This window comes from Myotis nattereri, assembly GCF_964212035.1.
Source record: "Myotis nattereri genome assembly, chromosome: 18".
NCBI lineage: Eukaryota > Metazoa > Chordata > Mammalia > Chiroptera > Vespertilionidae > Myotis > Myotis nattereri.
In genome coordinates, this window is record NC_138093.1 from 16,361,968 (window position 1) to 16,378,315 (window position 16,348).

The 16,348-nt window shown below is 49.1% G+C and overlaps 1 protein-coding gene and 1 pseudogene across 2 annotated transcripts in view; both read right to left on the reverse strand.

Annotated features, from left to right (window-relative positions):
- The window catches only part of ARHGEF11 (Rho guanine nucleotide exchange factor 11), an 83,577-nt gene that overhangs the window by 12,655 nt on the left and 54,574 nt on the right, over positions 1 to 16,348 (reverse strand). Inside the window, exons 12-22 of the mRNA XM_081112351.1 lie at positions 15,009 to 15,083; positions 14,691 to 14,792; positions 13,494 to 13,592; positions 12,173 to 12,215; positions 11,296 to 11,392; positions 11,032 to 11,154; positions 7,656 to 7,679; positions 6,367 to 6,514; positions 5,762 to 5,861; positions 5,054 to 5,083; positions 1,576 to 1,702 (exon numbers count right to left, since the gene is read on the reverse strand). Coding sequence (XP_080968477.1) covers positions 1,576 to 1,702; positions 5,054 to 5,083; positions 5,762 to 5,861; positions 6,367 to 6,514; positions 7,656 to 7,679; positions 11,032 to 11,154; positions 11,296 to 11,392; positions 12,173 to 12,215; positions 13,494 to 13,592; positions 14,691 to 14,792; positions 15,009 to 15,083 — 968 coding nt within the window. The remainder of the gene's footprint in view (positions 1 to 1,575; positions 1,703 to 5,053; positions 5,084 to 5,761; positions 5,862 to 6,366; positions 6,515 to 7,655; positions 7,680 to 11,031; positions 11,155 to 11,295; positions 11,393 to 12,172; positions 12,216 to 13,493; positions 13,593 to 14,690; positions 14,793 to 15,008; positions 15,084 to 16,348) is intronic.
- LOC308534063 (large ribosomal subunit protein eL42-like) lies at positions 9,248 to 9,663 on the reverse strand (annotated as a pseudogene). The gene has a single exon. The product of its transcript is annotated as a large ribosomal subunit protein eL42-like (transcript).

Consider the following 16,348-nt stretch of genomic DNA (forward strand, 5'->3'; position numbering starts at 1 on the left):
CAGCCAGCATCCCTGGGCCCTTGCTTCCCAGGATGTCGCCTCCCTCCACTACCCTGCTGGGCTGCTGCTTTGTTGACATTACTAACCCCACATCCTGCCATGCATCCAGGACCACAGGAGGCCTGAAGAGTTTGGAGAGTTCTGAAGAGCACAGCACGCTGCTACACAGAGGGAGCCTAATGGCTTCGTCTCCATTCATCAAGTGTCACCATTCTGCCAGAGGATCTACATGGGGCCCCCACCCTCAGCATCTTGAGGGTTTGTCCGCAAGGTTAGAAACCACACTGCTCACTGGTCCCTTACTGAACTCACCCCTGAAATCTATTAGAACAATTCCAACCCAGACTAACTCAGAACACTTTCACAGTGCCCCCCATGGGTCACTTGAGCATGACAAACTTCAGTGAGGTTACTGGGACTGCAGAGCTAAGCAACTTCCTTCAGTGCCCATAAGTGAATAGCACTCCCACCAAGAAGTGAGGCACATAACCCACCTCTGGTACTGCCTTCTAGAATCAGGGGCTTCTCAGACCTTCTAAGTATCGATGACAACCTCTGACCAACTGTGCTGACACTACTTCTCAGGTTGCCAGTGAGCTTAGTCACCAAATGCAAAGGCTTCTGTAAATCTAGGATCCTAGTGAACATCTTAGGGAAAATACACCCAGCAACTTCCAGAATACAAATTTGCAACTGGCCTCAAATATTCTATCAAAATATTGATATATCTTACAATTGTGTATTTGATCATCTATATGACTATGCCTACCCCAGCAATTAACATAATTTGTATATTTAATTTACTCAGTAATATGAGAACTCAACCTCATCCCAGTACAAATCTAACTTTTATCTTCCCTAAATCTTTGTTAATTCTCATTTGGCAAAATCATTTAACATGTATTAAACTTAATAAAAACGAGTAACTTTGCACACAAGAAGGAATGTCTCACATATGGTTTGATCATTATGTATTTCAGTGGTAAATGGTTTGTCTATGAAGGTTGCTACTTATTGGGTTGCCTTTGTGCCTGCTTTATTTAGTCCAGTCCAGTGGCTCAGACTTGAGTGCACACAAGCGTTATTCATTATTCTCGTATACATAAGACCACCCTACTATACCTCAAGGGTGACTTAAGAAATTTGCAAGGACATTTCCAACTACAGGCAAATTTCATTTAGGCACTGACTGTAGAGTCATGCCACAGTCCAGAACAAGTCCCTCCTTCCCCTTCAGTTTCCTCTAGCCTTGTCACTTAGGGTTTCCTGATTAGCTGCTTCATAATATAATCTAGCTCATTCTTGGGACGAAGGCTGCTGAGAAGTCAGGGTTGAATCCAAAGGAAATTTTAAAGGCCTGTGGTGCCTGGGCTGGAAGGTTGGGACCCTGCTCTCTCTCCTGCTGGCCTGAGTGCCAACACCTATTACGTCTTCCTCTGAAGATACACAGATGGGAAGGTTGAGGGAGGGAGAGTCTCACAGTCTTGTGCAGGGGCTAAAGCAGCTGGAATTAAGCTACCTCCAAACCCTGCCCATGTGCCCCTCCTTGGGCAGCTCCCATCCGGCCTCTGCTACCTGTCGCTCTCTAGCAGGTCCTCTGGAAAGCTTCCTGTCGAGAGTCGCTGCATCCCAGGCTCTGGGGCATCATACTGCTGGTTGTTCTCAAAGTGCTGAATGATGTTCCTCACGTTGCCTGGTTTAACTAGAAGCAGAAAGATAATGGAGGGCACTCTGCTTTCTGTATAAGGATGATGTTCCAGGACTCTCGCTCCCCTCTAACCCAGAAGACAGAGCAATGAGCAAGCATGGATGAGAACAGTGTGGGGCTGAGAACAGGAGGCACAGTCTAGTCCTGGCTCTTCTGCGGACACGAGGGGGGCCTGGGCAGTCCCTCTACCTTTCTGGGTTTGCTCTTTCTTATCTGCAAAATGAGAGGGTTTAGAAGTACATATTCTATGGATATTTCTTTTGACTCTCACATTCTTTATCACAATGATTCTTCTGCTTGAAAACAGAAGACTAGGTTTTTCTCACGATCCACAAATAGGTTTAAAAAATACCTAGGAGGACCCAAAAACATATCTACATGCCATCTGGCCATGGGACCAAATTATATCAAGCACTTTTCAAATTTATATTACTTTTAGAGTTCATGATTTCTGTTCTTCTTTGACTTTCCCTTCCTGTTCTTTCTGCTCTCCACGCCCCCATCCCTGGTCTCCGTCATTATAGAATCAAACCCTTTATTACCAGTGAGGGGGGTCTTAGGAGGAACAAAGGAGAGATGTCATTTCTGGCATTTACATTCCAGCCCCTTTTCAAAGCTAAGACAAAAGACAGCTATTCTTGTTCAAAGAAGCAGACAGGGCACATAAGAGAGTGAAAAGGCACGTATGGTACCATGCAGAGACCTGAAGAAGACATTTCTGGCCCAGGGCTCAGTGGCTCTCATCTTTAAAGTCAACCAGCTCAGCTCCAAGTTCAGTGATATCAGAACTGGAGTTGGGCCAGAAATGCTGCTCTGCCTGAGACCAAAGGAAGGATAAGTGGGACTGGGGGGCGGGGAACAGATACCCCAGGGGGCAGGCCCTGATCCTAACCAACTGACTGGTGTCCCGCCCAAGCTTCAGATTCTGTATCTACATGTACAAACTTACAAATCTCCCTATGTATCGAAATTCCAGTTTCATAAGAAAATTTCCAAGCTACAGGAAACAGATAAAAAACATTTAGTTGGTCTCCTCAAAGCGCACAACTTCATATCCTCTAGGCAGGCAACTAGAGTAATATTTTTCTAAAACTGTCCAGCAGGTGGCTGTGTGTATGACAGGAGCAGGGGATGACCATCAGCCCCATTTCTGAGCTCAGGGCCAGGCCTGCCTGTCCCAGGCTGAATGTGCATCTGGGCCTGGGGCCACGGCAGGAGCCAGGTCGGCTGTGCAGCCACAGCCCGAGCTGCCCTGGCTGGGTGAGGATGAGCCCGGCTGAGTCCACTGTTCCTTCTCCCATGGGCCACTTGGAAAATGCCTTCTGTTCTTGGGATATAGTTATGTCCCAGCTGTGACAAGAAATAGGTGTGGCCCTGAGATCGTGTCTAACTGAAAAACCCAGAGTACAGGGGAAAGTTGGTGGGAAGTAACATATTTTTAAAAAGAGCAAAGTTTGCCCAGCTGGCTGTGGATCATCAGAGCCAGCATCAACCTATGAACCAGGAGGCCACAGTCCTATTCCTGGTCAGACCACATGCCTGAGTTGTGGTCTTGATCCCGTGTGGGACGTGCAGGAGGCAGTCGATCAATGATTCTCTCTCATCATTGATGTTTTATCTCTCTATCCCTCTCCCTTCCTCTTAGAAATCAATAAAAATATAAATAAAAAAGCAAGGTTTCACTAGTAGCCTTTGTTCTCCTTCTCCATTATCTGAATGACAATAAAACTAAAGTATACTGTGTTACTAACAATCAGATATTCTCACTAATAAACGGGTAAGAGTTGATCATCCTAAGTGGCAAAACTCAATATTGAGATTTTTCTAGTTTTGGTGGGTATGTGGTCTTTAGATATGTCTGGTGTCCTGAGAATTTGAGAACACAAACCAAACCATAATATCATAATGGAAAGATCTGACTCAAAGAGATGGTGAACACCCAGCATCCTGATCCTGCCCCAGATCAGCAACTCCACCCTGGGCGTTCCCGTCCCCTCTCAGGTGGATACAAAGCACGCGGCTTGGGCAAGGTGCTCAGTCTCTGTAAGCCTGAGGCTTGCCTCACGCCTTCCTTGGGCAGGGCAGATGGGATGAAGTACGTGTTAAACCTAAGGGCCTGGGTTTCAAGGCCATTCTTTTGTTTTTTTTTATATTGTTTTCTAATCACCTTTTCAATAATTATTTTTGTTGTTTAAAACAGCATAATGAATCTAGGCATTCAATTTAAAAAATTTTATAGTTTGTAGATCATTATTTTTAATTGCCACTTTTACATAGAATGAATTCTAGCAACAGAATTTCTTGATTGCATCCTACTGCTATCTTCCTCCATACATTTATTACAGAACCTATAAATATTAATCACTTAAATATTCCCTCACTGATGGGAAATGAACTTGTCTAAGTTCTAGCTTCTTTGGGTTAATGTGTATTATGTATATATGTTTTAATACACATTTTAGAAGATGAATAATAGGTACTCTACATATTAGGGTAGATATTAGGGTCACTCTTTTCTTTTTAAGATATACATTTTTTTATTGATTTCAGAGAGAAAGAGGGAGAGAGAGATAGAAACAGCAATGATGAAAGAATCACCGATCGGCTGCCTCCTACACGCCCCCTACTGGGAATCGAGCCCGCTACCCAGGCATGTGCCCTTGACCAGAATCGAACCTGGGACCCTTCAGTCCACAGCCCAATGCTCTATCCACCGAGCCAAACCAGCTATGGCAGGGTCATTCTTTTTTAACTGTTGTAGTTATACAGTGCTGACAAAATTAAGAGTAAAAAAGATGGAGGTACTATACTAAAGGGGTTAAGCAAAGTAGGTGATATAAATTAGAACTACCCCCTAAAACTGCTGGAGACCCATTATTTATTTTAAAAAACCCACAAAAACCCATAACCTTCAGAAATGAGGATTTTTGTTATTATTTTGCTTAAAAATAAAAATCTGAGGAACTTGTGCAGGACATTTCAAGGTGCAAGGGTTTCCCTCATTTCTGTAAAATCCTGGACAGTTGGCACCTCATCCATGGAAAGGTGACAGAGTGAAAGAGGAAGGCCTCAGATGTGGGGCAGCTGTGAGGAGGAATGTCCTGGCCCCTTTCAACCCTGCAACAGGCAGGCGTGAGTTGGGAGCCTCCTGGGCAATGTCTTGTGTCACAGAGCAGCTTTAGCAACAAGCAGGAACGTAGAAGAGATGTGGTGTAAGGAAAGGGAGGGAAGACGGGCAGGACAGGAGGAGAGGATGAAGAAAGAAAAGGGAAGGAAAGATGGGATTTGGGAAATGGAAACTCAATGCTAATGCAAAGAAAAATACAAAGAAAATGGTCCTTTTACCTTCCACAGGGGACAAGGGAATATGAAATGCTAAAAAACAAACAAACAAAAACAAAAGTAAACCATGAAAAGTCAAATTAAAATAAAAATTACATCAAGCTGGAAAATGGAAGCTGTGGCAAAAATCAGGGCTGATCTAGGAGTCCCCTCCCCCTCCCCCAGCAGCAATTTCAGCAAAGGTAGCAGTCCCACACCATGGCCCTTCACAGATTTCCAGGACTAGCACTGGTGGTCTTAGGAAATACTGCAAGGGCCAGCAGCAATTTCCAGACAAACGACACAATGGGGAAGAAATCAACGACAGGACCAATTGAGTTGGGTTACTGATGGCATTAGGGGAAGCTCTGGGCCCCAAACCTGCCCTCTTTCCAACTAGTTCTGCTTAATAGTAACTCAATTCCCCATCAAGGGCCCATAATTGTTCCCAACACACAGGCCCTCAGGAGTACAGATGAAGGTGAAGGCGGCACTCGGTGTGAACAGAGCAGCACGCCAGGGGCACTGTTCCCCCGTAGGGCTGTCCAGCAGCCACGAGTGGCTCTGGTGCAGTACCTGCTCCTCGGAGAGCCTGCAGTGTATGGCCAGGGGAGAGCGCAGTAGCACCAAGGGGAAGCTGTACCTCACAGTTTGGCCTGTGGCTCTCAGAAACCCTGGATGCCCTGCCATCATTCTGGTCTATGAGGGGGCTGAGGTCCCCCAAATACTCACTACTCTGGGACGAGCTTTTGGGCTTCCCGATGTATTTGAGGATGGGGTTTCGCTTTTTGTCTTCCAAGGCATCCTTTTCTTTCTTGGGATTGCTGCTCTGCTGAGAAAAGAGACATGGGGGTTTGGAGAAGATCCCAATGCCCAGATCTGGGCACTAATCACTCTGCCGCTGCTCTGAAGACTGGCCCTAAGTGAGAAACTGGAGAGCAGGGTCATGCTTGTTCCCTGACGAGGTTTGGAGGAAGGGAGAGAGCTGCTCTAGTGTGAGAATTTTCACCACGGCCACAGGTGGTGGGATGAGCTAGATCAGTGGTCGGCAAACTGCGGCTCCCGAGCCACATGCGGCTCTTTGGCCCCTTGAGTGTGGCTCTTCCACAAAATACCACGTGTGGGCGTGCACGTACAGTGCGATTGAAACTTCGTGGCCCATGTGCAGAATTTGGTATTTTGTGGAAGAGCCACACTCAAGGGGCCAAAGAGCCACACGTGGCTCGCAAGCCGCAGTTTGCTGACCACTGAGCTAGATCCTTCAAAAGGGCTTTCCCATCTGCCTCAGTGCAGAGAACTGTGTCAAGAGAAGACACCTTCGAGGGGAGCTCTGTTACCTTCTTGGTCTTCGGGAAGAAGGGCAGCCACTTGTCCTTGTCAGGAGCAGCCAACGGGGCCTTCTCAGCCGTGCTGGAAGACCGTGCCTCTCGAAGCCGGATCCCAGCATGGCTCATGTAGGTGTTGAGGGCAAAGTCCATGGGGGCGCTGAAAGACAGGAGTGGGGTGCTGTCTCAGAGAGCTCAGTCATGTCTCTGCCAGCACAGGGAAGGGTAAGAATGCTGCTTTGGTTCCTCACCACCACCCAGTAGGGTGGTAAAGCGGTAGGTAGGGGCCAGGGCAGTCAGAGGGAGGCCTGAAATATTCAAACAGGGCAGCAGGCAGAAGCTGGCTAGAAGTCTTAGCTGCCATGACTCCCAGGAGAAATTGTGCTTTTCCTGAGCAGAATTCTTCCTAACACAGGGATAGTGGTCAGTGGAAGGACATGCCGGTTCCCTACAATGGAAGCAAACCAGCCGTGGGAAGGCCTGGGGGGCCAGGGGAGGCCCCAGTTCATGTCCTCAGGCACTTACTTGGGGGAGGAGTGGCATAGGGAGGGGGAGAAACGCCAACTGGCCTCTTCTAAGGCAGACTGTCCTCGCCACCCTCCCTCAGCCAAGTACAAAGGGAAAAGACGGAAAGGAGCTGTCAAGTAGCTTTCAGTTGCCACAGATAAAACTGTCCAGAGCTCTGTGTTTAAAAATGGATTTGGTTCTCAATTTGGTAGATTATCCACTTTGTGGGTTCAGTGCAGCAAATGCTGCTGCCCTGGTCTTCCTTCCTCTTAAAGAGACTTCTAACCCCATCCCTTCTCCCTTATGAAGTGTGCATGCTCAGAGCATGCAGGCTCATTTTAACACTGGCTGCTGAGAAACAAAGATCTGTATCCAGACTGCAAAAAAATAATCATAGTATGTGCCAAGAGAGAAAGCATGCTGTAGCTCAGCTCCCTTCTGTAGGTGCTGCTTTCACAGGCCGTCCTATCACCCTTACTTCTCTAGGTAGGTTAGGAGAAAAAAGTGGGAGGGAGACCAGGGCTAATTTGGGTGAAGGGATGCAAGGTACGGGAATACTGTGCGCGATGGCAGCTCAGCATCTTCACACTGAGAAGCAGACACCCATCCCAGGCAGCGATCCTGAGCATTAGGGGCCTGGACCTCATGAGCTGGCTGCGTGGTGGTGACACAGACTCCTGGGACAGGCGGTGACCCTACAATGCTGGGGACTCTCCTATGATTGGCAGGGATGGAAACACACAGCAGCTCAACCCCATTCCTTCCCACCTTGAAACTACACTAGACTCACTCACCTCCTGTCTTCCTCGTATTTGAACCTGGAACAAAAGAAAGAACAGATGACTCAGACTGCAAGGGCAGCGGCTCCTCCGCCGGTGCAGGCTGGGAGGAAGGGAGTGTGGGGAGGAGGGAGGAGGATGGTGAAAAGGTCGGGTGTGACTCTGGGCCTCAGCTCTAGAGCCAGTGTGGGCTCAGGAGAGGAGGGCTCTCACTCTCCTGAGGGACTCCATCCACAGTTTTAACAACGATGTCCTTCTAGCTAACGGGGGAGGGGGAATGTGCAAATCCAGCCTCCTGCCTGGTACCTGTTTCAGCCTCTGAAGTTATTATGGAGGAAGAGGCGCTTCCGATTGTGTCCACCTAGAACTAAAGGAGGGGTTGGGCTGACAAAGAGGTCAGAGGAAAGACAGTGAGAGAGCAAGATAATACCTTAGGACTTGACTCAAAGAAACCTATTTAAAAGAGATGAATGAATAGTAACCGAAACTATCCTAACCTACTGACAAGTATTAACTCATCTAATTCTCAAAATAACCCATGAGTAGGTCTATGTGATGAGACTGAAGCTCCATTGCTTTAAATGGAAACCATTAGAAGTGGGGTACTTATGCTGTCTATAATAATCCGAAATAATTTCGTGGTGCTCCAACCTCAGAATGGGCTCAGTCAGGTTTTCCCTCCATCCCTGGACTGGTTGGGTGATTGCTGCCATATGACTGTGAGGGAAGGTAAGGCCCAGGAGGATTCAGGGCCTGGCTGAAGGTCAGAGGGCTGTTTTCAGAGAATATGCCTTCCCTGTCTGATCTCATCTAGTCTCAACTCCAACCAGCCCAGACCTCTTATCAAACACCAGCTTCATATGTGCAGCTGCTACGCAAATCTCCAGTTTGATGCCTAAAAACATCTCCTGTCCATCTGTGCCCCCAACAGTCTATGACAAAACTGCTCCACACAGTCGTCCCTGTCCCGAGCGATGGCTCCTTCCTCAGTCCTTTTAGTAGCTTAGGTTAGAAAACCATGGAGTCTTCCTTGACTTTTTAAAAGAAATCCTGCCGAAACCGGTTTGGCTCAGTGGATAGAGCGTCGGCCTGCGGACTGAGGGGTCCCGGGTTCGATTCGGTCAAGGGCATGTGCCTGGGTTGCGGGCATATCCCCGGTGGGAGATGTGCGGAAGGCAGCTGATCGATGTTTCTCTCTCATCGATGTTCTGGCTCTCTGTCTCTCTCCCTTCCTCTCTGTGGAGAATCAATTTAAAAAATAAAAAAATAAAAAAATAAAAGAAATCCTGTTTGCTCCACTGTCAAAACAGACTGAGAATGACGCCTTTCCACAACTTCCATGGCCACCACCATGGGCCACGCCCCCACTGCATGGCTTTGGGAACTGACTTCCCTGTCTGGACCCTTCCTTGCTCTCCCACCTCCCTCCACCCACTCGAGTCTCTCACAGCTCCAATGGCTTCCCAGTCACAGGTGCGAGGTGGCGGACCCCTGTTACCTCTCAGACTTTAGCACCATCTGAATCTGCTCTGGCCACACTGGTCGGCCGTTCTTCAATTATGTCAAGCACATTCCTACTTTGCCCTGGCTGCTGTCTCTGCCTGTGATGCTCTTTCCACATGTCTTCAAGGATAACTCCCCACTTTTTTTTTTTTTTTTAAGTGAACATACCATGATTTTGTCATATAATCAAACAAAATATGAAGCTTAGAACTGAATCACTTGACCCTTTCTCTTATCTTCTCCCAATTCAAAATGCTTACATCTCTTAACAGCCAGTATTCTCTTACATCTGCAGGTAGGCTCAACGCACTCAAGCCTCAGCACAATCTTCTTTGTAGTTTTAGCCTTTTTTTGGAAAATCGGCTTAGTCTGCTCACCATAGCCACTCTGCTTCCTGTCATAATGCCGCTTTCCCTGTGCATAGAGAACCCTTGCCCTTCTTGTACTGTGTTACTTTGTGGGGTTGATGCTTGCCACACTTCTTACAGAAAGTTTGGCGGGTTTTAGGAACATTCACCATGTTTGCGAGAGCTATCAGCAGGGAAAGGGACTCCTCACTTTCTTAAAGACGTGCCCCCAGCTCTGGAGCTCCTGCCCCCCGGAGCCTGCTCTATGCCCCACCACCACCCAGCACCTACTATTTTCCAAACGACTATATAATTCACTTACTTTTTACATGTGCTCTATCTTCCCACTATAACAGCGCCACAAGAAGCGTCGTTTGGCTTACTAATGTATCCCAGGAGCGTAGCACAGTGCTAGGCACACAGTAAAGACTCCAGAAATAGTTGCTGAACTGAAAAATCAGTGTTAGTAGACTATGGAGATTGTCTAGTCAGACTTTTGCCATTTTGTAAGTGAGACTAAAGGAGATGAAATGGCTTGAACAAGGTCACACGACTACTGAGCTGAGAAGCAGCACTGGGGTGAAATCTGCCTCTGAGCCTGAAGTGTCCCCACAAAGCCAGCACAGGAGCCCGCACGCTTTAGAGAAGGGGACTGGAAAGGGCAAGCACAGCAGCTCTGCCAGAGGCTCTTTAATACGTTCAGTTAGGCTAGCCTGCTGTAAGCCAGTTCTACCCATCTCCTCAAGTAACATGATCCGCTGGAGACTCAGTGTGCCTCCCAGGCTCAGTCAGAGATGATCGTAGGGACAGGAAGGGAGACCAGTCAGGCAGAGGGCTGGGAAGGGGAAGCAGAAAGCTCACTGCCCAGCTGGTGTGGCCCAGCTGGTGTGGCTCGGCTGGGTGTGTCCAGTGCACCAAAAGGTTGCTGGTTCGATTCCCAGTCAGGGCACATGCCTACGTTGTGGGCTCAATCCCCAGTAGGGGGCATGCAGGAGACAATCAATAGATATGTTTCTCTCTCCCACCCTTTCACTTCCTCTATCTCTAAAATCAATTAAAAAAAGAAAGAAAGAGGGAAAGAAAGCAAGCTCACGGCACTCCTAGAGCCCGTGGTTTGTCAGAACCACCCCATGACTGTCAGAGCCCTGGATTCTGCAGCTCCCTTGAAAGACCATTAGCCCTCAGCCTGTGAAGTGCAGCTCCGTCTTTCAGCGGAAGGAGAATCAGACAAGAAGTCAAAGAGGAGAGGTTGGTAAACAGACCCACAAAATGTCAACCTAGCCCTACCTGGTTTGGCTCAGTGGATAGAGCGTCGGCCTGCAGACTGAAGGGCCCAGGTTCGATTCCAGATCAGGGCACATGCCCAGTGTGGGGGCTTGATCCCCAGTAGGGGGCATGCGGAAGGCAGCCGATCAATGATTCTCTATCATCATTGATGTTTCTCTCTCTCTCTCTCCCTCTCCCTTCCTCTCTGAAATCAATAAAATTATATATAAAAAAGTCAACCTATTCAGGGGGTAGTAGTGGAACTGGAGACTCACAGAATATCTCCCAGGGCAGCCAGCTGCTTCTCAGCCACTTGGCGCTCTCGGAGAGGGTTCCCATCCAGGTCCAGCAGGTCATTTTCACCGTACAGGCTGCCCAGTCCCAGAGTGCGCTTCGTTCTGAGCCAGAGAGACACAAATGTACACAAACGCTTGACAGACAGATACCAAGAAATGTGAGACAGACAGACACACACACACACACACATCACAGGGGAAAGAACGGGGGTGAGGAGCAGAGGGAGGAGAGGGTCAGGCCACCTGTAGTCCTGGATCTGCTCCTGGATCTCCGGCATGGCTGCCTCCTGAGCCTCACAGAGAACGCAGCGTAAGTCCTCGCCACTCCGCAAGCGCAAGTCTGTGGTGGGAACCAGAGACAGAAATGGGGAAGGACGTTGGGGAGGAGGAGATTACATTAGTAGAGCGTGTCCAAGGGAGGGAGGCACAGGCGGGAGGCTAGCTTTCTGCCCTCCTGTTAGCCAAAGGAAGCAGGGCCTGGACCTAGCAGGCATCCCCGAGTTGAGGACTAAAATCCCGATGTGCAAGACCCAAGGCAAGGACAAGACCATTTTTTGGGTGTTCTGCGCTCTATTAAGTGGAGAAATAGTAAAGCCCCGCTCTTGGGCTGCGTCTAGACACCAGGGCATGCGTTTGAGAGGCTCACACTCCTCCTAGGCCCCAGGGACAGCTCACAGCACTTCATATGAAACCCATTCCCCCCAGACACGGCACACAGTCTCTCCTGCCCTGGCATCTAGCCAAGTTCCTGGCAGTGGTGGCTCCTGTGCTTTTAAAGAGTTCCCCAAGCGATTCTGATGCCCGAGCAGGCTTAGGAATCCCTCACTGAATCCAGTTCTCTCTTTGTACAGCTGACCCAACTGAGGCCCAGAAAGGTCACATGGAAGGTTGGCAGAAATGAGCCCAGGTCTCCTAAGCAAGTTGTGTCTTCCTGTGACGAGCTCCACCAGGCAGCGAGCTCCGGGGCAGGGCCTGTCCCGCTGGTGTGAGCAGTGCTGCAGGAACTGTCATCCCCCGATCCGAGGGCAGCTGCTCGGGGCAGGGACTGGGCCCCTCTGCTCTGCAGCCTCCCGAGCACCCAGGACAAGACGGACACTAACTGACCAATGAGCCAACTTACCAATCTCAGCCTGTAGCGCCTCTGGGACCTTCACTCTCAGTGGCTAAAAAACAGAAGAGGGGGGCAGAAGTGGTGAGGTCACACCCCCCAGGGGATGTGGGAGACGGCACTGCCTTCTCTCCCTTTCCCTACATCTATCCGGCACGCCTCTCACCATCCCCCAACCTGTACACCTGAATTCCAGGCTAGGGCTTTTGGAGAAATGGGATCTGAGAATACAGAGTTAGCTGGTTCTATACTGAGGGTGGGACATGCAGTTTCCTCACTCTTATTTCAAGGACATCAGACTGCATGGGATGGATGTTCCAAAAAGTGACTGGTGCTAACACAGCAGCAAGGGAGACCCTTTATTAGGCTGCTGGATGGACTGCCCTCCCTGCGGTCCCAGGGAAATCGGTCTTATGTCACCCAGTCGTCCTCTGAGCATGTTCTGGCTTTTGCTATGAGTACCTGACAGCTGGGGTGGTTCCACAACAACCACCAGGGACCAACCTGCAGCTCTAATCTCCTTATTCAAGATCCATCTAAGGGGCAAAAATGAAAATCTTGAGGAAAAACAGTTTATTTCTTCACTCATTAGTCGTAGCAGCCAGATGAAGAAAGTCATGTTGGAATTGGCTTAATCAGATCAGAAGGTCTAAGATGGGAGCTGCCGCCAGCTGTGTCCCTGCAGCATCCTTGGGAACGAAGCCCAGATGCGGTGTTCACCTGTCCCCCGTGCTCTGGGCTGTCCTCCCTCTGGACTCTGCCTGGGGGCAGTCAGAGCAAGTCAGGCTGGCTCATCTGATGTCTCTGGGCCTATTTCTTAATACGAGGGATGAGAGAGGCAGGAAGGGCTGGGGGCACTATTCCAGGAGGGAATGTGTATTCCACTGTGGTGCATGCGGAACTAAAAGAGGTTTCCAGAGCAGAGCAGCCCTGAGAGGGCAAAGCTAGAACAGAATCCGGGAGTCTCAACTTCTCAGCCCACACTTCTCTTTAAGAACATGTTTGCAGCCCTGACTGGTTTGGCTCAGTGGATAGAGCGTTGGCCTGCGGACTGAAGGGTCACAGGTTGATTCCAGTCAAGGGCATGTACCTTGGTTGCAGGCACATCCCCAGTGGGGAGTGTGCAGGAAGCAGCTGATCGATGTTTCTCTCTCATCGATGTTTCTAGCTCTCTATCCCTCTCCCTTCCTCTCTGTAAAAATCAATAAAATATATTAAAAAAAAAAAAAAAGAACCTGTTTGCATTTGGCCTGAATGTTTTGCTGTTTTTCCTCTATCTCAGAGTGGTCCAAAGAGTGTAATAAAATTGTAATCCAACCCATGACTGCCATACCGCATTTTTCTCTAGGAAAATATTCCAGATGTCTTTTCCCAAGCTTCGGGAATCCTTGGAGTTTGTCTGCTGATAAACTTCTGCACACAAGTAAAAAAGCTAGAGGAGAGGAAAAGATGGGTTAGAGAAAAAAAAAAAAGATGGGTTAGTCCTCAACCAGGAGGGACTCTGCCCCCAGGAGGCCATTAGCAATGCCTGGAGACACCTGAGAGGTGCTACTGCTGTCTTGTTGGTAGATTCCAGTGAAGTGGCTAAATATCCTGTAATTCACACGATAGCCCCCCCACAGCCGACAATTCTACAGCTCAGAACGTCAGGCAGTGCGGAGGTTGAGGAACCCCAGCTTAGGGCGTTTCAGGAGCCTAAGGTAACCCCCTCTGCCTTTGCATGCACCATAGTCAACACAACTGCCTCGACTCTGTACCCTTCCTACACCGGATGCTTTGCTCTTGCACTTGCTGACAGACGGTTTCCTAAGGGCCCTGCTTTCTCGCTGGGACTGACGTGCTCCATCTTCATTCAGGAATGTTGTTGAGACACCACCTTGGGACTTACACACAGGTACGCAATGACATCGGCTGAGGACTGGCTACTGACTCTGGCTTCTGAGAGTGGTGGCCGCAGGAAGGAAAACCACTGCCCTTGCCTTGGGCAAGAAGGTCAGTCTGCAGAGCCCGACACCAAGCTCTCTCCTTCACTCCGCTTCCTTCTTAAGCAGCTGAGCAGAATGAGAGCAGCTGGCAAGGCTGCTGGCTCTGAGCACTATCCCAGGGCACTCTGGCCTGTCACCTCCTAGTCCTTCTTGTCACCTTCAGATCCAGGGCCCTCTACTGCCTTGTCCCGCTGCCAGGCTATCTTGTAGTAACACCGTATATTTCCAAGGGCCACTCTCAACTCCCCTGCCAGTCTGTATCTACTTTCGTTCAAAAACCTCTAGCAGACCATCCCTTCCAAGCTGACCAAGAACGAGTCGTCCTGGCCTTGCTCTTGCTGCTCCTCCCTATGCTGTTGATGTGCTTAGCAGTGAAGCCTCCCTTCCACTTAAGTTTCACCTCCTTTCCTATTTTATCCACGTCCTGAGATGCCTAACGGTGCCATGGAGCAGAGGTCATCTTCATTCAGGAATGTTGTTGAGACACCAGCTCTGCTGGTGAAGCACAAGCAGGCACCCAGTCAAGATGGACCCTCCTGACTTACCAGTGGACTGGGGTCTGCCTGAGAGAAGATGTAACGTAGAAAAACCCCCAGGTGAGCTGGCCGTGACTTAAGTTTCTCAAGATCCTGGAATATGATGTCGCTCTGGAAGGCAGAAGGAGACTGGCTGGGGGCACAGTGGCAGGGTGCAGCAGCAGGGCCTGTGCCAGCTTAGTGCCCATGTTCTCGGCCTCCTAGGGTTTCTAAGTGGTGGCTCCCTCCTCCACATTCCCTCCCAGATGGTGTAATCAAACTGCCCCCCAGTCGAGAACAGCCGGTATGACAAAGAATAATGAAAGGAGAAAACCAGGAAACCGTTACCTCGTTGTTGAAATAACCCGGGTCATAATCTTCTTCTGGGCCAATAATTAAAGGCTTTGGGCTTTGATCTACACCCTGGGGGAGAGAGCCGAGATGAGAGGTTAGAGGACAGGGGATCCAATCCCTTGATGGAGCCTGTTTAGTGAGAGCACAGGGCTGACAGGGAAAGCCACATGTGTCTGGCAAACGCTTCCATCTCACTACCTTCTCCAAATCTCAGAAAATAGAAAACATGATTTCCACTTGCAGGAAGTCAAGTGCATCTGGGGAGGGAGCAGGGGGCGGAGCCGACGCAGAGGAGCCTGGTCACAGGACAGATGAAGATGGAAGTGAGAGAACGTGCTCTCTTCCTGTTTGCGAAAGAACTGGAGAGGGAGTGTCCGCCAACAAAATAAGAACCTAGCTCCTGTTGGGTGCGGGCTTTGATGTTCTCCTAAACAGCCACCCCCACACTGAACACCCCCTGCAAGTCCAGCAGCTGCCACACTGCTACCTGACAGTTACGGTGTCTACTGGGTAGTTACTGACAGCACCTGCAGCTGACCTGTCAGGAGGGCCTAGCAGTCCATGTCTACCTCCTTGAGCAAAAGGGGATGGAGCCCAGTTTCTCCAACACTATTTCCTTTGCCTGTTCAAGATCTATGGCAGATGTCCATTACCTGTCTAGAATCCCAAATTCTTCGATCGGCTTTTCTTTCTCTCCCTCTTATGCCAATTTTAATCACCTCTCTAACTGGTATGCCATCAATATTAGGTATGACGAGATTTCATATTGTATACACTGTTCAGATGCTGCAATGAACAAGGCTTTCTCCTACAGGTTCCTTGCACGTTCAAAGCTTTTCTAGCAATTACATTTTTCTCTCAATTTAATCTACCTCATTTCTAGCAACACCCCAAAAAGATTCCTCAGGCCCACCTCTTCCCAGGCCTCAGATACTTCCTAATCACTGTCTAGGGGGGCTTTCCTGACAGTCCCTCCCTGTTACTCCTCATTCATCTGTGTTCTCCTGGGTATGTATAGACTCCAAGCCCAGAATCACTGAGTCACGAATGTGAGAGACCCGGAAGACACCTCAGAGCTCAGAGTCTAGCAGCTCATTTATAAATGAGAAAGTGAGGCCCAGAGAGACTGAATGGAAGTACAAAGCTGCAGCGTCAAGCCTGATGTGCTATATTTGTATATCTCAAAGGATCGGGGGGCGGGGATTGGGGGGAGGTGGGGAGAGGTGCTAGATGCCTCTACTTGGCTCTCAGAACCTGAAAGCACCAGGTTTTTGCTTGTTTGGGGGAGGATTTTTTTCTTTACATCTTTACAAATATATAGTTTTTCTGATTAC